General features: G+C 31.6%; 2 protein-coding genes across 2 annotated transcripts; one reads left to right on the top strand and one right to left on the bottom strand.

The window, feature by feature from the left end:
* Positions 1-3,977: 3,977 nt before the first annotated feature.
* LOC134243387 (uncharacterized) lies at positions 3,978-6,474 on the bottom strand. Its single transcript, XM_062725637.1, has 2 exons — positions 6,383-6,474; positions 3,978-5,208 (listed from the first exon to the last, which is right to left on the bottom strand). The coding sequence occupies exon 2, from the start codon at positions 5,198-5,200 to the stop codon at positions 4,541-4,543; it is 660 nt and encodes a 219-aa protein (XP_062581621.1). The 5' UTR covers positions 5,201-5,208; positions 6,383-6,474; the 3' UTR covers positions 3,978-4,540.
* Positions 6,475-10,482: 4,008 nt separating this feature from the next.
* Positions 10,483-18,780, top strand: LOC134243407 (organic cation transporter protein-like). The gene is made up of 10 exons (XM_062725657.1): positions 10,483-10,670; positions 13,996-14,227; positions 14,313-14,416; positions 14,712-14,866; positions 15,054-15,222; positions 15,533-15,745; positions 15,994-16,220; positions 16,898-17,082; positions 17,434-17,591; positions 17,700-18,780. Exons 1-10 carry the CDS (start codon positions 10,528-10,530, stop codon positions 17,779-17,781), a joined length of 1,668 nt encoding a protein of 555 aa, XP_062581641.1. The 5' UTR covers positions 10,483-10,527; the 3' UTR covers positions 17,782-18,780.
* The last annotated feature ends 1,992 nt before the right edge of the window (positions 18,781-20,772 follow it).

The following is a 20,772-nucleotide window of genomic DNA, read 5'->3' as shown; positions in this document are numbered from 1 at the left end:
ATGCACAAAATATATGCATTTTTTAATAAAAAACCTTATGTTTCTACGCTTTCCGTCTGTTTTCTCTAATTTGCAGAGAATCTTGTTTCTTAGCCCTGTCTTTTATTTTAGTTACTGTTATTCACATATACATAGAGAAACCGTTTAAGTCATTTTAAATGCTAAGGATGAGAAGAGGGGGGGAGGAATTCAGGATCAAAATACTTGATAATAGTCCAGTGCGGGGCCAACGCAGCCGCCATTTTTCACAAATTCGGATTTCAATTATATAAAATGTTATAAAATTCATATTCATCAAAGCATAAACAAAATTTGCCAAAATAGAATTATAAAGAATTTTCCTTTCCATTAAAAAGCTCAGTATTCTTTTTAGGATTTTAAATATAACATACCAAATTTTAACAGCAACTTCTGGGTATTGCGCCGACTTCCTACACCAGACAATGAAATTTGTCTTTAGAATTGGAATAAATTGTGTAGTTACTCCATATTTGTCCATAAAATTATTAGATAGTGTTGGTTTAACTATTTACGAAAATTCATTAATGTAAAGAAAACAAGGCTTGTCTACGGAATTTTGTATACAACCTTCACATGTAATATCAAAATAGTAAAAATTTTACACAATGCATGATATCTAATTTAACCTTTATTAAACAGTTATTTCAATAAATGTCATTTACAAAAAGACAAAAAGATAAAAAACGCATTTTGTCCAAGAACCCAGTCAATTATGTTTTGCGTTAGCGCGACATCGCATTCACTAAACGCGCCGTCGCGCTATTTGCCGCGCCGTGCTAAACAATAGCGCTACATGTAATACAATAAATACTAATAAAACAACACGGTGGCGCTTACACTTTGCACAGGGCCGTCAGAGAGGCACTGCAAAGTTGTGTTAGCGCGACGGCGTGTTGTGTAAAATTGTGTTACGCCACAGCGTTGCAAAAGCTCGCGAAATCGCGACTTGTGCAAAGTTATGTTAGAGCGACGGCGTGTTGTGTGTTAGCGCATCGTTTTGCAAAGTTGCAGGCGCCACGAATGTATGCAACTTGCGTTAGCGCGACGGCGTGTTGTGTGTTAGCGTGATGTCTCGTTTATCTGAACGCGATGTCGCGCTATCGCAAATGGCCCTATCCGGACACCATAGTCAATAGATTGATTGATTTTATATTGTTTAACGCCGAGTCGGCAATTTTTCAGCCATATTTCGGCGGCCATAGTCAATAGATGTTTTGTTATAGTTTTTACCTTAATTATAATTACATGTATCTTGTGCTGTTTATACGATGCAAATGATATGCACTGTGGTAAACCAATGACTGCAAGTTTAGTTATCCCGCCTACAGTGTGACGAAGCGCAATTTGCTTATATTTCATGACAGGTCCAGTAGGCCTATATATCATTCTGTAGTCAAACATCGATTTTTTATGTCCGCTCAGTAAAACATTGGAAATGTTCTATTTTTTTAGCAAAGATGTATATTGGACGTAATTTTTAAAGATAAAACAATAATCTATGATCTTCGTCTTATTCTATAATCTAAAAGCACTGTATATCATTTAAAAAATGAATTTGTATTTACATGTTTTATTCATTTTTAAGTTTTATTCTTGAATAAAGAAATAAAATATACAATTGAATAAAATCAAATAAGATTAAAGATTTTAGAATATTAATATCATGAATATACAACTAAATAAAATACCAATTCTTATTTTTGAAAAAAAATCCAGTAAGGGGTAGTATAATGATAACAAAAATGAGTGATGTAAAAATGAAGAGGCCTGTGGTCCACGCCACTCACCAATGTCACATTAACCTCTCTCTGAACAAAAAAACTATGAATGCATATTTCTGGTTCATACCTACTTTCCATACAAATAATAAAAGATGTTTGGTATATTTGCTATTATCTTTTTAAGTAAAAGTATACATCCATTAGTAGCTGATTAGTAAGTATAATACCAGTATTAATGAATAAATTGCTATTACTATAAGTTAATAAAGCTATACTATTTCTGCTTTACACTGATTTCTATAAATGGAAAAATTCTTTAATTTTTCAAGAAAAAATAGACTTCTTTCTCTTTCAAAGAGTCATAGCTGTCTTACCGACGACTCGGCCTACACAAGTATTTAAAAGGAAATCACCTGTTTCTATTTGTAGATACATGTACCTTTTCAAATCAAAATCAATCCACATGTATGTAATCATTTGTGAACCAGTGTTAATTTCCATAGTTGCAAGTTTGTTGCATGACAGTAATTTTACTTGTCCGATACTCTTATTCTAAACAAGATTTTGAAATAAAAAAATAATAAAACAGGCTAGCAGCTATGACTTTTGGTCATTAAATAGTTTAAGACTGTTTTTCCCCAAGATACTTTCAATGTGTAATGTTGCATTTTATATCTCTTTTAAAAATTAATTATACGTGTATTATAAAATAAAAGAAGAAAACATAGGAAAATGCTCACGAGAAAAAAATAAATAAAACGTAGTACACGCAGTGTGAGACCTGAACCCACGCTCATTATACAGGTGACTCTCGATCTCTCGAAGTTCAAGGGACCGCAAGAAAAGTTCGAGAGATCGAAGGGTTCGAGAGATAGAAAGTAAATAGTAAATAAAATCCGGAATTTTCAGTTCCGATCATAGAAGTTCTACTTTTATAGATACCGGAAGTATCTGTAAATAAAATCATTGCACGTTTTCTATCGTATTTCAAAGGTATAATATTTACTTGATATCAACAACAATGATCGTATTTCGACTAAATAAAACAAATTTGTAAAGTTTCAATGCTTAATTGTTCTTATTTGCTGATTACATGAAGTCCGAATAGCAATTGTCGGTTTGACTATTCCGCGGCTTGACCGGGTCCTTCACCCTGTTCACCAGTGTTCACAAGATTTTTCTTAATCGGTATAGTCCTTGAGAAAGGAATTTCTTGTGCAATATTTGCCATACTGGGATTATGTAGACTCTGATAAAAGTTCATAGCCAATAGGAACTTATTTATTCGACTATAACATGTATAAATTATTTTCCAAAAACTTATCGTGACGGTCTCGTTTTCAAATCAAAATAAGTTGTGAATTAAAAAAACAGTTAATAATTTACCAATAATAATCAATTAATTATATCAACACACCGACTACCCACAGGTGAAGTGTCATCTATGTAAACACCCAATTAAAACACCTCAATGCCAAGCCCAGACGTTCACTGTTATCCAGGTAAGTTCAGACTGCATCAATTTTACGCTTGATTAGCTTGTATACACACGCAATCAAAACTTCGAGAGATAGAGAGTAAAATTCAATGAATTATGTGTAACGGGACCCATTTTGGTTCGAGAGATAGAGAACTTTGAGAGATAGAAGTTCGAGAGATCAGGAGTAAATTTGCTTAATTATATAGAGGAAAAAAACGGGACCGGAGGTTCACTTCGAGAGATCGAGAACTTCGAGAGATCGGAGTTCGAGCCATCGAGAGTCACCTGTATCTTCAATCCAGCAATCATACCACTATGCCACGAAGTCTTGGTCATCAATTGGATAAAATTAAGACAGATTGTTGAATTTTAAAATAATTTTAGAAGAAAAATTAAATACACATTTTCAACATTTTCAATATGAAGACCACCTTTAACCAAAATTATCTAAGCGTAATGAAGTGCAGTCATATCCAAATAAAATTATTCAGAAGTTGTTTTTCTGGTTAAGGGTGGTCTTTTCCTACAGTTTGTCATTGTTTAGGGGGGAAGTATTTACTATATTCTCCATATAAACTGAACGATTTTTATAACTATCATAAGAGGGAACTATTAATAATTGAGTATTATTTTTGTGTGAGTTGCTTTAAGGCATGTAACATTGTATGACAAAATTTTTGTCACACAAAGTATTTAAAAAAATCACTACTGGAGTAGGCGAAAGTGACTATCAAATGCGCTATGGCTCTTTTATCAAAATTGATACAATTATCTATTTAGATCCAAAATTTAATTGGAAAATAAAAGCTTTTTTTCTTAATTCAACAGGATAAGAAGGCAAAACAATGCAATTGTTCCAAGTCCTTTACAACGACATTTCTTCTAGTGACCCAAACTAAGTTGGAGGACTTAAATACAGTATTGATAAAGAATACATACATGCAACAAGATTTCATATCAGTTATTTTGTTTCCCACAACCTTACACTAATATATAATTCAGCATAAAAGTTGTTATGTCAAATGTTTAGCGTGCAATCATTCTTATCCCCACCAAATCCAAAAAATAATAGAATATGAAAACTCAATTTACACTACTTTAAAAACTAGTTTGACCTCAAATGTTGAAAAAAAACTCAAATGTTGTTCTGAAAAAAAACCTCACAGTGGATAGTTTCAGCCACACATTTACACATATATACGATATGACATGTATGTAATCACAGAACTAGCAAATCTTTGATCTGAAGAGCTCACTTTAGCCTCTATAAGTGAGCCAAAAGTTTTGAGAAATAAATTACATTCAGTATATTCAGATCCTAACAGTATCCGTCTTCCGTCAGTTTCACATTTCCCTCACTGTCAATTTCATGTCTTTGTCCACTTCCTTCATATACCCTTATAAAACTAGAGACTCGGATGGTATTTTCTCCTTTTCTCTCAACATTGAATCCACCATACATCATTGGCACCATGTAGTGAAAGCTACCCTTCTCAAACAAATATGCGACTTGAGGAAGAACCTCCTTATTTTCGTTTATCAAATTATCAACTCTCTCCATGATAAGTTTATGTAAGCCCTCTTCAAATTTCTGTATCATTTTTTCTTTCTGTTTTATTTCTTGTGGAATTTTAATCAAATCCAATACATCTTGAGGGAGCTGCGACTTCACGCCAATGTCATACGCTGTCTCCCCAGCAGAATTCTTGAGGCATTTAGCAGATCCTTTTTTAAGCAATTTTTTAAAAACATCCTTAGGGGCAGATCCAAGTGCAGCATAATGAAGTGGTGTATTAAGAGTGGTCTCTTTGTTTTCTCTCACAGACCTAGTAGAATTAGCCAATTCTTCATTGTCATCTACATACTTTATCAGTTTTTCCCATTTTCTTTTCTTTCCTGAAATATCTATTTTCTTTAGCAGTTTTTCTCTTTTTTTTGTTAAGACACCCTTTTTCACTGTTATTGGATAAAAAATCATCCCAGGATCTATCAAAAAGAACAAAAAATGAAGTTGGAAAACACGCATTACGAAATTCCAATTTTATTGAATTTATTGAAAGGAAAACAAATCCTCGAAGTTCAATTTTATTGAATTTATTGAAAAGAAAACAAATCCTCAGAAACAGTTCTTCTATTTAATAATTGCATATTTAAGATTTGAGTTTGCACTCTATTTGAAATATCGAAAAACAGCTAAAAAGATTGGCAATTTTTTGTAGAAATTTTTAGGATATTAGGAAATTGATGCAATTCAAGTCAAATGAAACTCGTAAGAAGTTTCACATTTTCAGAAATTCACAGGGTCAAAAAGACCTAATTAATGTGCACCTTGTTCTTCAAATTATTTGTGAAGTCAGCTTTACATCGTCAACAATTGATTTTAAAGGATAATAATTTTAAGTTACTCTTAAACATGTAAAAAAAATTAATAGTTTTATTGTGGACATGCCTGTTTTGGGCAATTTATTTTTGAAAAATATTCATTTATCATGATGTACAGTGTTTACTTTAACGCATATTTCTGAGTATTTTACACATAGAATACTTTTTACCCTTGAAACATCAGACAGAGGGTCATCATGGTGTAGCAAAAAAACTAAGCAAATTTTTAAAATTGTGTTAAATAATGTTGCTTTGCTGGAACCAGTAAATTAATTAATTAATTGGCAGTAATTGGAAACGACGATCCATTTAATTATTTGAACAATCTATCTACCTCTCAACAAAACATAAAGTCCGAATAAAAAGCGACATTGGCATGTTTTTTTTCTTTTCTCAAAAGACTAATAATGGTAATAAAAAGTTGAGCAAAGCTCAAATCATTTCATAATCAGTCTTGCAGAACGTATAAACAACTTTTAAGTGTCGTTTTTTGATTGACATGTATTCCGCGAAACCCTAATGGAGTAATATGTAAAAGGAAGTACAATTATTATAATTTACGATTTCATTTGTAACCTTTTCATTATACAGCTAAATGTTTTGTGCCCCTCCTTCATATATATACCCACAGACCCGGAAGTTGTGCCCTGCCCCTTTTCATTCCTTTCCCGTGTCAGGTGAGTGACAATTAACATGATTAACGTAAGATTTTGTAAGGCGAAAAACATATTTTTAGTAAGTATTTTACAAACAATAAAACAAAAAAAATAAGACTTACATTACAAGCAATACTTAGTGGCAAGTCAGTGACAGACAGTGTTGTTCCTTTTTTTGGCAAAATATCAAAACCGAAAATGCATGTACTCAAGATTTGTTAAAATCTTAGAAGATGAACTTTCAAAATCCGGAAAAACATGACAATCTGTTCAGATCTTCATTTCACGTCACTTTAACTTGATGTACGCAAGTGAGTTAAGGCTAAATATGGGTTTTTCTATGCAAATGAGCTAATAAAAATGCATAAATTGTGTATTTTATGTACAGAGAAAGTTCAAATTGATTTTCTTATGCATAATCCACTATTAATGCAAGTGCACATATATATATTACTTGTTCTTTCCCATTCAAGGTAATAAAACACATCAACAAAACAACGTCAGCGCAAGGGCATATCCTATTTAATTTAAAGTAAATAAAGTATAATATAAATGAAAATATTCTAAAAATTAATAAAATTGCTGCACAAATCTTATGCTCTTCTTCAATCGATAAAAATTTTACTAAACTTACACTGGACTGTACATTTTTACCCTGTTTCAACTAAGAACTGTACGATTAGTAACTAAACAATTGCAGTGGCGACATTTGTGCAGCAATATTTTAAATCTTTGGAATAATCTGCTTTCCTTTATACCTTCTTTCTGAAAAACAAAGTAAGGTATGCCCTTGCGCCGAAGCGATTTTGTTGATGTTTCTTATAAACTTGTGTAGTAAAGACTGATGACGTCATAATATGACGTCATAATGTGTACTGGCAATCGCATATTTACCAAGAATGTATTAAAAAACAAGTCTTAACATTTTCTTTGCGGTATGTATAGCAATTATGGGTCTAAATTAATTATTTTGCATAGAAACCTCCATACGTAGCCTTGCGTAGAAACAAATAATTTATTCCATCATGATTAATATTATTCGCATAATCCACTTTGGTACTACAACGTATATATTTTACTTGAAGGTAAAATGTCAAATTCATAGGTGCCTTTTAAATCGCAAATCCTATTTTATTTTTATTTATTTAATTTTTTTTTTTCTTTTGGTCAATAAGATATCATATTTTGTAACTTGTATATTGATTCATCTTGTCAAAAGATTTAAAATTTACTGCGACAAATAAGCCACATACACACCTCTGTTACAGTGATTTATTTGACGAACTTTCTCAAGCGAAATTTATTTTTAAAAGGAAAAAATAATAAATTATTGTAATACATTGAAATACGTACAAATGGTATTCAATGTATTAATTTCTTCCTTATGTAAATAAGAACTAGTCCAGCTGATGCATAAGAAATCTAAAAACATGTAAGACATGTAAGGATGAAATGAATTCATGGTTTTATTTAGTAGAAAACATAGATTATAAAACATTACATTATGTGTGTTAGCGAATTGAAAAATGAATAAAACCGTGCTACAAGAACTAACTAACTAAAACTAATATAAAAGTAAATGCTCTGTATCCCGCATGCATTCAAGTGCACGGGATTGGACAACAAAACAATTTCGAAGTTTTCCATAGGAATTCGGAGTCTTTTAAAACAATGATTAGTTATATCATATAAACTATATAAACATCTTCATTCAAGCTTCTTCAATCATCATGAATATTGGCTTGCAGATTAATTCCTTATTCTATGTGTTCATACAGAGATATTTAAAGTATACATATCCTTAGAGATAGGGTTTGCTTGAAGTAAAAGACTCTACAGAGACTGCCACCTCTGTTTAATACCCGGATGTTTTACTGACTATAGACAACATTGGCCAATTTACAACTAGATTGTTTGACAATGACAATGACGAGATAACTTTAGCTTTTCCATCGCCAACTATCCTGATTTATGCAGAGAGTAATGTTATATAATGATGGTTATCACATGTTTATGGTGTTCTTGTTCCCCAGCTAATTCGTTACTCAAGAGTTTGCTCTGAATACGATCAATAAATTTGAAGACATACTATTACTAAAAAGTTGATGCTACAGTACATATGTATTTTCAACAACCTCGTTTAAAGTAGGCATTTGGTAAATTAATGCTTTTTTTTTTGTTATAATGACCTTGTTAATGTTCAAGTTAAAGCCCTCAGTCTATTTAAAATTAAAGATTTTACAAAAAAGAGAAGAGGTGTGATAAACTTCGGTGATGTATGATGACACATGGGTGCACTTTTTATAGCCGAAAAAAAGATCGATTATAAAATCTGGAACTAGAGGAAAAGCTGTTTTCCTATACATGTATATTTGCAAACAGAAGCGCTCCTAACATTCTTTTTAAGGGCAGATGATATAAACAAACTTTTGTCACAAAAATTGAAAATAACAAACTGAGTCATGTTTCAATGAGTACAATGAAGAAGTTCAACGGCGTAGTTATTATCGTACTAATTTTTCATTCATATTTACACAAAAATGGAGTTTGAAGTAAAAAATATTTGTAGAGATTAATAGGGATGGCTGCGTAAAGGTAGAATTCTGAACATCATAGAGATTCACGTTGATAAATATTTCCGAGATTTATTAGTTGTATGAAACATATGGATATTACGAACATTATTCAAGATCAAAAGTCCATTAAACAATACAAATTAGGAGCAAAGCAAACACGGACCTTCAAAACATCGGAGGTGGGATCAGGTGCCATGGAGGAGTAAGCATCCCCTGTTGACAAAAATAGCTCCAGAAATATATACCAATCCAGGCATCCATTTTTTTTAATCATGTGTCCTTAATTGATAGGTCCAATAATGTATACATGTAGGTAATTATGTATATCAAAAGGAAGGCACATCAATGGTATTTGTGTTGAATTTGCAGGAAGGAAAGTTTGGCAGATTTTTGTAACGAAAGTCTGAATACTGGGCCCGGGGTGATTTTCCTGTACCTGACAACACTGCTATCATAGAGAAATAAAGAAAATTTGAAAGAAAGAAAAGTTCAAAGGGCTTAGCTATCCGCCATATTCGTATATGTAAATAATAATACATGTAGTAATAAACACGCTGCTCTGTTTTCTGCGCACTGAAATTTACCGGTGGTCATTGACTGGCAAACACTTGATTGATAACAGTAGGTCAAGTTTCATTTTGTGTACAATTCTCGAAGTTATGCGTTGATTTCCTTTGAATTCTTTACAAAAGGAATTCACATGGTCACCTATCAATTATGTTTGTAACCTTTTATGCTCGAAAAGTGAGGAAAATTGGTTAAATCGGCAAAAGGTTACTCAACCCGTTTTTATTCAATAGTGTGAAATATTTCGAGATTTATTTTTATATTTAAAAAAAAATTTCCCAGCAATGTTTCTTTATACAAAAGACTACAAAACGGTACGTATATAAATAAAATTATACGTATATATATACAATTTTTTAGAGTCTATATATACAAAAGATAATATATGATAAAATAATAAAATATGTTCAAAATAAATCAGACATTGTTTTAAACTGCAAAGGATTCAAATTGAAACATAGTACTGATGTCTTCTTCACTAATGTCCCTAAAAGGAAAACTAAATAATTCGAAAAAATGTTCATTTCTTACAGCAGAGACATGTTTTCTGAAATGTTCGAAAATTAAGGTTTGGTACATGTAAATATTGTCTTTTATTGACTTTTAATCTAAAGTTGAAAATGATTACATGACAAATTTTGTCATGTAATCATTTTCAACTTTAGATTGAAAATTAATGACTGACAAAATGCATTCACTGAATACTGAGTTTAAAAATAGTTCTGAATAAAATAAAAAAAATAAACTTTAGTATTTTTTTTAGCATAAACCCTTATTCTCATCCACCTATAGCTAGCCCCTACAACGATTTAAGGATCTCAAATTCATTGATCTGCACTGTATTTAATATAAAACGCCCAAAATGAAGCACAATCATGTTTACTTTTTACTATGCTAACCTATGAAATTATGCAAAATACACTGCAGTGTATGAGCTCAGCTCATTCTTCTTCGCGTCATCTTTAACTTCTCTGAAAAATAAAAAAAAAAATATTGACAAATCCTATATCTATACAGGCAACAAAGTTCCCGTCTCGTTCGACCTAACATAAAAGTTTAAATCTACATACGCGCGGGTGTGTTTCAATGTGTATCATTGCACGGTCGTGTGTGAGAGTATAAGGATGCACTTTGACGAACTGCTTGGGGTGCTAGGAGAATTTGGTCCCTACCAGAAATATGTCTATTTCCTTGTGTGCCTCCCTTCCATCATTGCAGCCTTCCACATGGTCAATTCTGTGTTTCTGCTGGGAATTCCAAAACACAGGTGAAATATATCTGGTATTTTTTATTTACATTTTTTTGCTTTCTCTTCAGGAATTAATCATATGTTAATTTACTGTAGTAATACGCTACAGCGTAACTTGGTTTTTTCCCATTCACATGTTAATTGCAGTTACATGTAAGTATACTGTGACATAATTATTTTTGAAAGAAAAAAAAATTCAATATGTTAGAAAGTATGAAAAGATTTTTATTTCATTTTTTACTAATGATCATTTTAATTTTATAACCGCGCCATTTGCCACTATAACTTTTGGCACACGAATTTATGAGATGTATGTTTTGAAAAATTAAATTTAAATTTCGAATTTTTAAGTTTTTTTTAAAAGAGAAAATCAATGCTTAATTCATTATTAAGGGCTCTAATCTTTTAATATAAGTTATGTCTGTGGACAGAAATTCGGTCTATTGGCATTGGTTTTCTTTGACTTTTCGAAAGACACCGGTGGCCGCTTTGCAATTATGTCATCGAATTGCTTTCCATTTTGATGTTGATGCAGTCCCTTTTAGAACTCAATATAGATCTTAATGTTGCAATGCTTGCCTGTTTTAAATGCAAATGACATGTGTGTGTGTACAAAAGAAAGAAAAAAAACCCAAACTGTCAAACTGTCTTGCTCCCGGGCAGAACTGAGAAAGAGAAGTGCTCATGGTTTTGCTCTAATAAATCCTAAAGTTCAATGCATATCCTATTGTCAGTCGCAAATGCCAACCGTTTAATTACTCGCTCAAGGTGTAAGGTGTATTATTATGATTCGACAGATAAAAGGTTTACGTATATACATTTTTTACGTATCTTTTTTATTAAGAACTGATCAAAAGATGAAAAATAATGATTGTGATGTTTTAAAAAATAGACTTGTTACAATGACATGTAGATTTCATATTGAAATTCTTTGATTTCTGATTGAATGAATTAAATTTCAAACGTAAAAGCAAAAATTTTGACATAAAACAGTTTTGAAAAATAAAGTTCAAAATCGCTCTTTTAATTGTTAAAACATATTTTATTGAACAAAATATAATCAAGAGAATTGGACACATGTCCTGCAACTTAGAGTGTCCATTCCAATTAACACAAAGAAAATATTTTCAATAAACAACACCTGATGTACATGTACAACCAACAAGTATATAATACTAATGGAGAGCAGGGAATTTTCTTTTGTGTTAATTTTCTTTGTATTGGAATAAATTCATTTTAAGAAGAAAGTGAATTTTATCTTCTAATACTCTATTAATTCTATATCAGATAATTTAACACAGGAAAACGAGGACATTTTGAAAAGGAAGAAAAAAAGTAATACAATGCATTAGACTTGAATACACATCGTCCTTTTATTAAAGTTAATATCTTAGCAAAGCTGAAACCACCAGTTACACTATAAAAAGAGGAAATATGGGTCAAAACTGGACAATATTTCATTTTTGACAGTAAAAAATGTCCTGAAGGTAAAGACATATATTTAACTATTATTTATGATTAAACATGTATGTTCGGATACACTAGTATGACTATATATAGTGAACTAGCATTACATTTTGTATATATAGAATGACCTGTTCTGAAAGTAATAATTCATTCGGTTCAGGACTGGAAAATCGAAAATACTGCGAGATGGAAGAGTATGATCTTAAAAACAAACTTCTTAGATCAGAAGATAAAACGGTAAATAAAGATGACGTTGACCTTTCAGACAAATATTGACTTTAGTTTGCGTTCAGCTACACACCAGTTTACATTAGAGAAACTTAATTAGGATAAAGTTACTAAGTAAAATTGTCATCAGTATTCTGAGGAAAATGTAAAATTTACATAACAGTTTAAATCATGCAGTTTTTTCTTCAAAAGACACGAACGGTATCTTTTAAGTTATGCAAATGCGTATATACGAGGGTTGTCGGAAAAGTTTGTGGATAATGTCAATCTTCAAAAAACTGCTTACAAGAAATTTAAAACAAGCACAATATTATGTGTACAAATATTTCTTTTATTGATTGTAACGTTTCTTTTCATTTGATTTGAACAGAAACCAATTTACTTCATTTTAAAATCAACATGTTTTGTAACCAAGGAGCACACTTAATGGAAATGTAACGTCAAAAACATAGCGTCAAGAATTCATCAAAATTACTATCCCTTTACATTTCACAAAGTATAGTCCAATACCCACTCATTGCAAATACATTTATTTAAATTTAAGCCACTAGTATTTGACAAATGTATGTGTTTAAAAAATTACATAAGTCCTTTGTAGTAATTCATAAATGATCAATGTATAATAAAATATATATAAGAAATAGCGTAGATATCATTTTTTACTCGACATATATTACAGTTCGGTACGTAATAAATTTTTATTCTATCACGAGTACGGCCCGTATTTTCATTCAAATAACTTTTTAAAAATGAAATATTTTTTTAAAGTATTCAATGCGAACATAACACGCATGCATGATGTTTCATTTGCAAAATGAAAATTACAGAGGACGGAAAGAAAACATAATAAATTTGTACTGCATAATGTAGACTAAACTGTGTGAATTAATATTTTTCCCGTCTTAACATAGCTGTGTTTTCAAAATATATTTCAAAGCTTCTGGCATCCTAGTTTTCAAATCAATGTCAATGACCCTATTCTCATTAATGTACACACATATACATTGTAGAGAGCACAGACAGAGAAAATATCATACATACATAATAAACTGTACAAAATATCATGTTAAGTTTAGACCATATTATTCTATAAAAATTATTTGTTTGCCCTCTCCCGAAATACTGTTTAAAATTGGCCCTCGTCTAAAATTGTATAACCTTCATAAAATAATAATTTTGTTTTCTTTTAATTCCTAAATTTTCTCATCCCGTCCATATGTATGTGGACGTTTTTAAGGGGAAAAAATTTCCAGCTACCTACAGACCCAGACAAACTTTATTTAAAGATGAGTCTTAGTCCCCATCTATAGTTTGTTCGACTATCAACAATAACTTATTCAATACTGAACACTTTGTAATTAAAGGAAACTGTTTAAATTTTTCTATACTTGGTCTGTATTTGAGACACAATTTGAGATATGTTTAACTGAAATTCATTACCAATCTAAATACATGTGTATGTGTGTGATCACATGAAATATTATTAGATGTATCAACGAATATCGATTAAGCAACGGCTTCAATAAAGTGCATTTAAAAACGGTTCTAAAATTTAAAAAGTTCGACAGTCAATTTAACGTAAACTTAAGGTAATATGGACCTGCACAATGATGTAATTGTTAATCGAACATTTTTCAAACCTTTACAGATGCAAATTACCGAATTACCCGAACGATACCTATCTCAGCCAGGGGCCAGAACACGATGACTTGATAAAGGCCTACATACCTACAGAGCTTGACGCAGACAACGAGATGGTGAACAAAAAATGCAAAATTTTCTCCATTCCTGTTTTAGGCAACGCTACTACAGGCATCCAAGAGAGTTGCAGTTCTTGGGTTTACGACAAATCTGTTTATGATAGCACTTTTGCATCTGAGGTACATATAATACTAATTAGTAACTGATTTGATAAAACTTAAACGACTGATTTTGTTTGTTATTAACGATTTTTTTTCTTATTAGCAAGATTTGATATGTGACAAGCAACTATGGGCATCTAACGCCAAAATGGTCTTCTTTGCTGGTGTCTTCTTCGGTGCCCTGGGTCTGGGAGCTCTTGCTGACAAGTACGATATGCACGTGTACTTTATGTAAAAATTAAAATGAGTTAATCACATACTTACTTAATCCTCTTCGTGCTGGCTAGCACATAAGACCGTCACCAGAGACTTACATGTTGACCTGTCTTGTGTCCCTCTTTGGATCTGTTCCCATGTTCAGTTATTTTCTTTTATTTCTATGTTAATCACATAGTAAAGAATTAATATGAAATAAATGCTAGAAGTGTAAAGCTTTTTAAAAGAAAATACACCCCGAAATTATTTATTTTGAGATTGTATTCACTCTCCAAATATTTATAAGGATTGGAAGAAAAAAGACCTTGATTTTATCAATACTGGTACTACTGGCTTCCAGTCTAGCTGTGTCATGGGTAGCTAACTACTATCTGTTCTGTGTTTTACGGTTCGTTGTTGGATTTTCCTGTGCAGGGACGTTCATGTCGGCTTTTGTGTTAGGCAAGCGTTTTTTATTATCATTTGTCAGAAAAAGATTTCAACAATCTTTTTTCAAAAACATACCAAATGACATTTACGTTATGTTTTGCTTTAGAAAAATACTTTAATGGTAAGATCAGTCTTAAAGGGTAATGATTCCAGTAGTTAACCTCTCTCACCAATTTCAAATTGTCATTCTGCATTACAGGGGTAGAGATAGTTGGTCCCTCTAAGCGGCTGTGGGCTGGAGTTGTCATTGAATACTTCTTTGCCCTAGGACTGGTTATCCTCTGTCTTATAGGATATCTCATCAGAGACTGGAAGTATAATGAGATAGCAGTGTCAGTTCCTGCAGCACTTCTGCTGAGTTATTGGTGGTGAGTACCAGAAGGCGTGAATTCTGTCGAAATGTCATTTATTATTGATTTGCACACACTTAATTCAGTTTTCAAACATTCTGTTTTGGTGACAGCGTTTGATAAGTGCATTACCATATATTTCTTTATATGAACTTCTTAATTACTACTTCATTATTAGCTACCATTTCTCGTTAATAATTATATTGTAAACGTTGCTGGAAGTGGTTCAAAGTATGACGGAATTTTCAATATTTATTCCCCGTATTCCTATCTGTACTTGTTCACATTCAATTTCAATGTCTTTTTCTTTTTTGACAATCCTTCAAAGGTTATTACCAGAGTCCCCGCGATGGTTGGTCAACCGTGGAAAATTTGAGGAGGCTAAAGTCGTAATTCGCAAAATAGCCAAACGGAATAAGGTACAAGTCACAGAGAAGCAACTGGACTCCCTAGAATGTGACGAAACAGCGGAAGGACAGTTATGGCATTTGTTTACATCCAGGGTTCTGTTTGTCAGAACGATCATTATTTTCTTGAATTGGTAACTACATGTATTTGCGTCATACGTTTTCAGATCTTGTGTCCAATCCCTTTGTGATTAAAATACAATAAAATATGTTCAAATCGACTATCTGCAAAATCACATCATGAATTCTTGTCGATGAAAAAGTAAAAGAAATCAATTCAAAATAATTTATTTTTTTCTTTTATGTGCAACTTATAATTTTGCGAAATGGCGTGCACATTTTTTGTCCCCCATTTTATAAAATTTCAACTCTTTTTCTTCAGGTGCGTTGTTAGTATGGTATACTACGGCCTGTCCCTTAATTCCGGGAACCTTGCCGGTGACTTTTACCTGAACTTTTTTCTGACCGGTTTGGTAGAATTTCCGGCCTATACTCTTTGTTTAGTGCTATTGGATCGTATTGGAAGAAAGAAATTGCATTGCGCGTGCATGGTGCTAGGAGGACTGGCTTGTATTTGCACCATTTTTACCGTTTTATACATTGGCAAAAGTAAGTCAACCATCTTTATCTTTTATTGATATATTACAATTTTATTACAATTTGATTACTTCACAAAGCAGTGCTTATGTACTGTAAAGTATGGTTTAAAACCCTTGTAAATTCGTTCGAATTGAAATGAACAGGGTTAAGTTTTTAAAAGAGAATTTTAAGGGAGGATCTCTATACACCTATGAAGTATAATTGATTCTGTTGCATGTATTTGTTTCTGAACATAGGCTCAATATCCAATAAAAATAAGGTTTCAAAGCATTTCACTTTCATTTTTGGAATTATTTCACATATCTAATTCATTTTATAACCCCCCTTAATTCTATATTTTTAAAAGCCTACACTGTAATGCTTTAAATTTCTATTCAAAGTTTATTGTTGTAAAATATTGAAATGAAAACCAACAAAATTAGAAATGAAAGCTGCATACATTTTTATTTGAACCAAAAAAAGACAAGAAGAAAAGCAGCATTTTCTTGAGAAGAGTCATTTTGTGACATTGTAGAGAGCCCCCCTTAAGGCTACCTCGGAAAGGTGCATGATATATTTCACATAATTAACATTGCTTAGTATGTTATACATTTTTAAAAAAGTAATTAAAAGTATGATATTTATGTTCCTCAAATGCCAATTAGCATATTTGTATCTGAGATTATTCGGTATTTATCGGATTCCAGGTCATCAGATGTATACGACAGTGATTCTGGCAATGATCGGTAAGATAGGGGCTGCTGCAGCTTTTGCCGTAATTTATGTCTGGTCAGCGGAACTATACCCCACAGTAGTTCGAAACGTGGCCATGGGTGCCAGCTCGTCCTGTGCGCGTATTGGCGGGATGGTGTCCCCCTACATAGCAGACCTCGTAAGTCTCATCAATAACATACGGTACATAAATGAAAAAGAAATCATAAATTTTGCTACATATTAGGTACAAAAAAATTCACAGATTGAAAATTATCAATGTTTCCTATTTCTATCTAACAATATTTCATCTTAATTTAGGAATGCATTTTGATAAAGTACAGTGAGAATAAATTATTGATATGCTGTGTATATGTTCAAAGTTTGAATGGCGATATTTTACTCACCAATTTTTTTCTCCCTTGGTTGTATTCGTCTAAATAAATACATGATAACAAACTGTGATATTAAGGCAATAAATAAGATCATTTTCTATTCGTTTATGAATATACATGTAACTATTTTTACTTAGAGTTTGTTAGTTGATGGTCACTTTGGACAAGCACTTCCTCTAGTCGTCTTTGGAGTAGCTTCCATAATTGCCGGACTGTTTTCCCTTATTTTACCGGAAACACTAGGAGCCAATTTACCAGAAACCATTCAAGATGGCAAAGATTTTCCTAAACCAAAGTAAATCTTTAATATTCCATACCACAGGTATCCATTTCTTTTAAAATGGAAATAACCGTCTTTTCTTGCTTGAATGAATTTTGTATTTTTTTCTTTCTTTTTCTCTAGGCGGGCAAAAAATTACGAGGCAGACAGGTCTTCAAATGCTTACAGGAACGATGGGTTTACTGTCGATATGACAAAATTCTAAATTAATAAGACATTAAACATGTTGAACTCATTCATAAGGCCATGTTTTCATCTAGTCTGCGTTTTCACTGACTTGTGCATTATCTAAAACAATTTCATGGGTATCTATCAAGTCTACATTAAAGTTTTTAAGTTTAACTGTACAATTGCTTCAGTCTATTAGTAGTTGTAATTGTAAAGAATGTTTTAAACGAACGAGAAACAAATATTCTACATTTCATTTTTATATGTAAAAGTGAGGAACACAACGCAAATCAATAAGGCTGTTTTTTCCCATATTTTTAATATTTAATTTGAATGTGATATTCAAAACATGTACATGTAAAAGAAACATAATACGGTATATGTAGGACATACATGTACATGTACACGTTCAATTAAACTCAAGAGTCAAAATTTCATTTTCTTTCATCGATTTTTTGTCTGGAATATTTACCATAATGGTGTATATCATTTTATATTAAGATATTAATACAATGTTCACATAATATATAGATTTATATAATTCAATGCATACCGGGATATTTATATGTAGGAAGACAGGTTGTGATACATTTCCTGCCCAAATGTAATATAAATTTTAATTTGTATTGAATATAAGGGTACTTAACACAAACAAAAATTTGATGCATGGATTGATATATATTTTTTGACTGATTTTGATTTGAATGACATAAATAATAAATCCCTGAAGTATAAAGAAATCGTAGGTTTTCCTTGATGCTAAGATATGAGACTTTATTTGCTTTCTATATACATGTAATTCCATACAAAATATTCCACAAATTTTTACCCTTATGACAAAATCTTATAAAATTCTCTCAGTGTACTTAGTACACATTGTTCAGGTTACCACTTTCAATGTAAATCTATGAGAAATATTGCTGATTTCTGATTAAAGTTTGTGTTATTTATCCTTAATACGTTTAATTATTGTGAGAGTCCCTCCCTAAACATATCCATGATTATGCAATACATGTATGTATAAAATAGCACTTGCAAGTTGTTCTTTTAATCTCTATATATTTTGTCACAATGAATCATTAATTAGTACATGTAAGTAGTTTTGTCGAAGTTTAGTATGGATTATGCTTCATAACTTTATCCAAATAAATGTACGTCGGTGATTTCTTTCCTATGGAATTAATGTCATATGGAATATATTGAGCTACATGTAGATAGAAAGTCATGCATTTTGATGTTATTAATTTGAAAAAAAAAATTTCAGAATTCTCTTAATGTTCCATGAAGTTTTAAGTACATGTATCCAGATTTGATTTGCAGCACAGCATACTTCTCAAATATACTGTCGTACAGTACTCCAAAAGTTCTTCCTTTAATGCTGTAATTATTTTAGTGAGGAGTAAAGAGGCTTGGTAGAACATTTACTGGAATCCACTATGTATCTTTGGAAGGGTTTCTTTGAAGTTTTGAATCCAGTAAATATTTGGTAATTCAAATACATTTCGATTGATGGAAATATCTTTTTTAACTAAAACTGACAATTAAATGGTTTTTAAAAGATTTTTTTCCTTATAATTCAATTTGGCGTTTTGGGTATAAGTTGAAATACCACTCTCCGAATTAATTTCAAATACTAGTAGACCTTTAAAAAATAAAGACAATGTTTCTTGGGTGGCATAATAAGTGTATTGATAAAAAGGGGGTGATACGTGGATCAGTTTTTTAATGAAACAAGCTTTCTATGTGTCTCTGGTCAAGGTCAATAAGCTGTAGGGTATATCACGATAAAAAAGAGCCCTTGATTCAAATATTTACTTAGGCTTGTGATTACCTATTATATAACAGTTTGTCTTGTATAACTTGCAAGGTAACATGGTGAAAATCATTGCTCGATTTGGTTGTCCTTGAAAACATGCAAATATCTTTTTATGGTTGGTCCTGAGTCTCTTGAGTTGCGTGAACGTTATGTACACAACGTGCTTTTTTTAAATAAGCACTTTATTTTTGATATGATCTTTCAGAATGGCCTTACAAAATGCAAATAGTATACTGTAGTAGAGAAAATGTTAGTCCTAGCATGTTCAAATATTTACAAACAACGCGATTCTGACATCTTACAAAATTATATGTCACAAAATGACAAATTATTCTTGAATATAATGATGTCTGATTTTAAGCATGAAACTCATCGGAAAATGAGGGCTGCTTGTACATATATAAACGATGTATTTGAGATTATCTTTCCTCAAAATTACATATTTGCACATTAATCTACTAATTCGTTCTGTATTATTCACTTCACAGAAATTTAAGGGAAAATTCTGTAATCATTATTATATTCTCTTTTTTACAAATGACTTTGTCAAATTAAATTCTTGGAGAGCGTTTCAAAAATGATTGAATGTTATTGTTATTTAAAAGTGTAATTATTTAAATCTAAGTAAAATTGAGTCATCTTTTTTTTCAAAATCAGAGGGAAAAAAATGAACACCTACGGCATGTGTGATACCAAACTGCATTTGCATCGGTCTTAAGGGACGACGATGTTAAAAATTTCACAGGGATGCCATGTTAACTAAAGCTTAACGTATTTCAATTTTTGTTTATTCAATTATACTGTTTCATCAAATGTCAAGATTTTGTGAAGATGAAATTCTAATGACTTAAGTCTTTTGCTTCGACAAAATCTATGGAGGATAACAAGAATTTTAATTTTACTAGATTTATCAAAGGCATATGTCTCTGGTTTGAGAAATTTGATATCGTTACTTAAATTAAGGATTAGATATGAATATTACGAATATTGCGAATAGATTTTTTGAAAATTCCAAACCTAAATTAAAACTTGACAAAAAGAAAAGTGTTGCCGTTGTCCAAACACGAAAATCATATTTCTTGGGGGAGGAGTGGGAGGGGAGGGGAGGAATCAAACTTCATTTAGTACTTTTTTTTACAAACACTACCACTTACCCTTTTTAGCTCACCTGGGCCGAAGGCTCAAATGAGCTTTTCTGATCAAAATTAATCT

The sequence above is a fragment of the Saccostrea cucullata genome, unplaced genomic scaffold, assembly GCF_032062105.1.
Source record: "Saccostrea cucullata isolate Sc308-1 unplaced genomic scaffold, CSIRO_AGI_Scuc_v1 ctg26, whole genome shotgun sequence".
NCBI lineage: Eukaryota > Metazoa > Mollusca > Bivalvia > Ostreida > Ostreidae > Saccostrea > Saccostrea cuccullata.
This window is presented reverse-complemented; position numbering and strand designations above follow the sequence as displayed.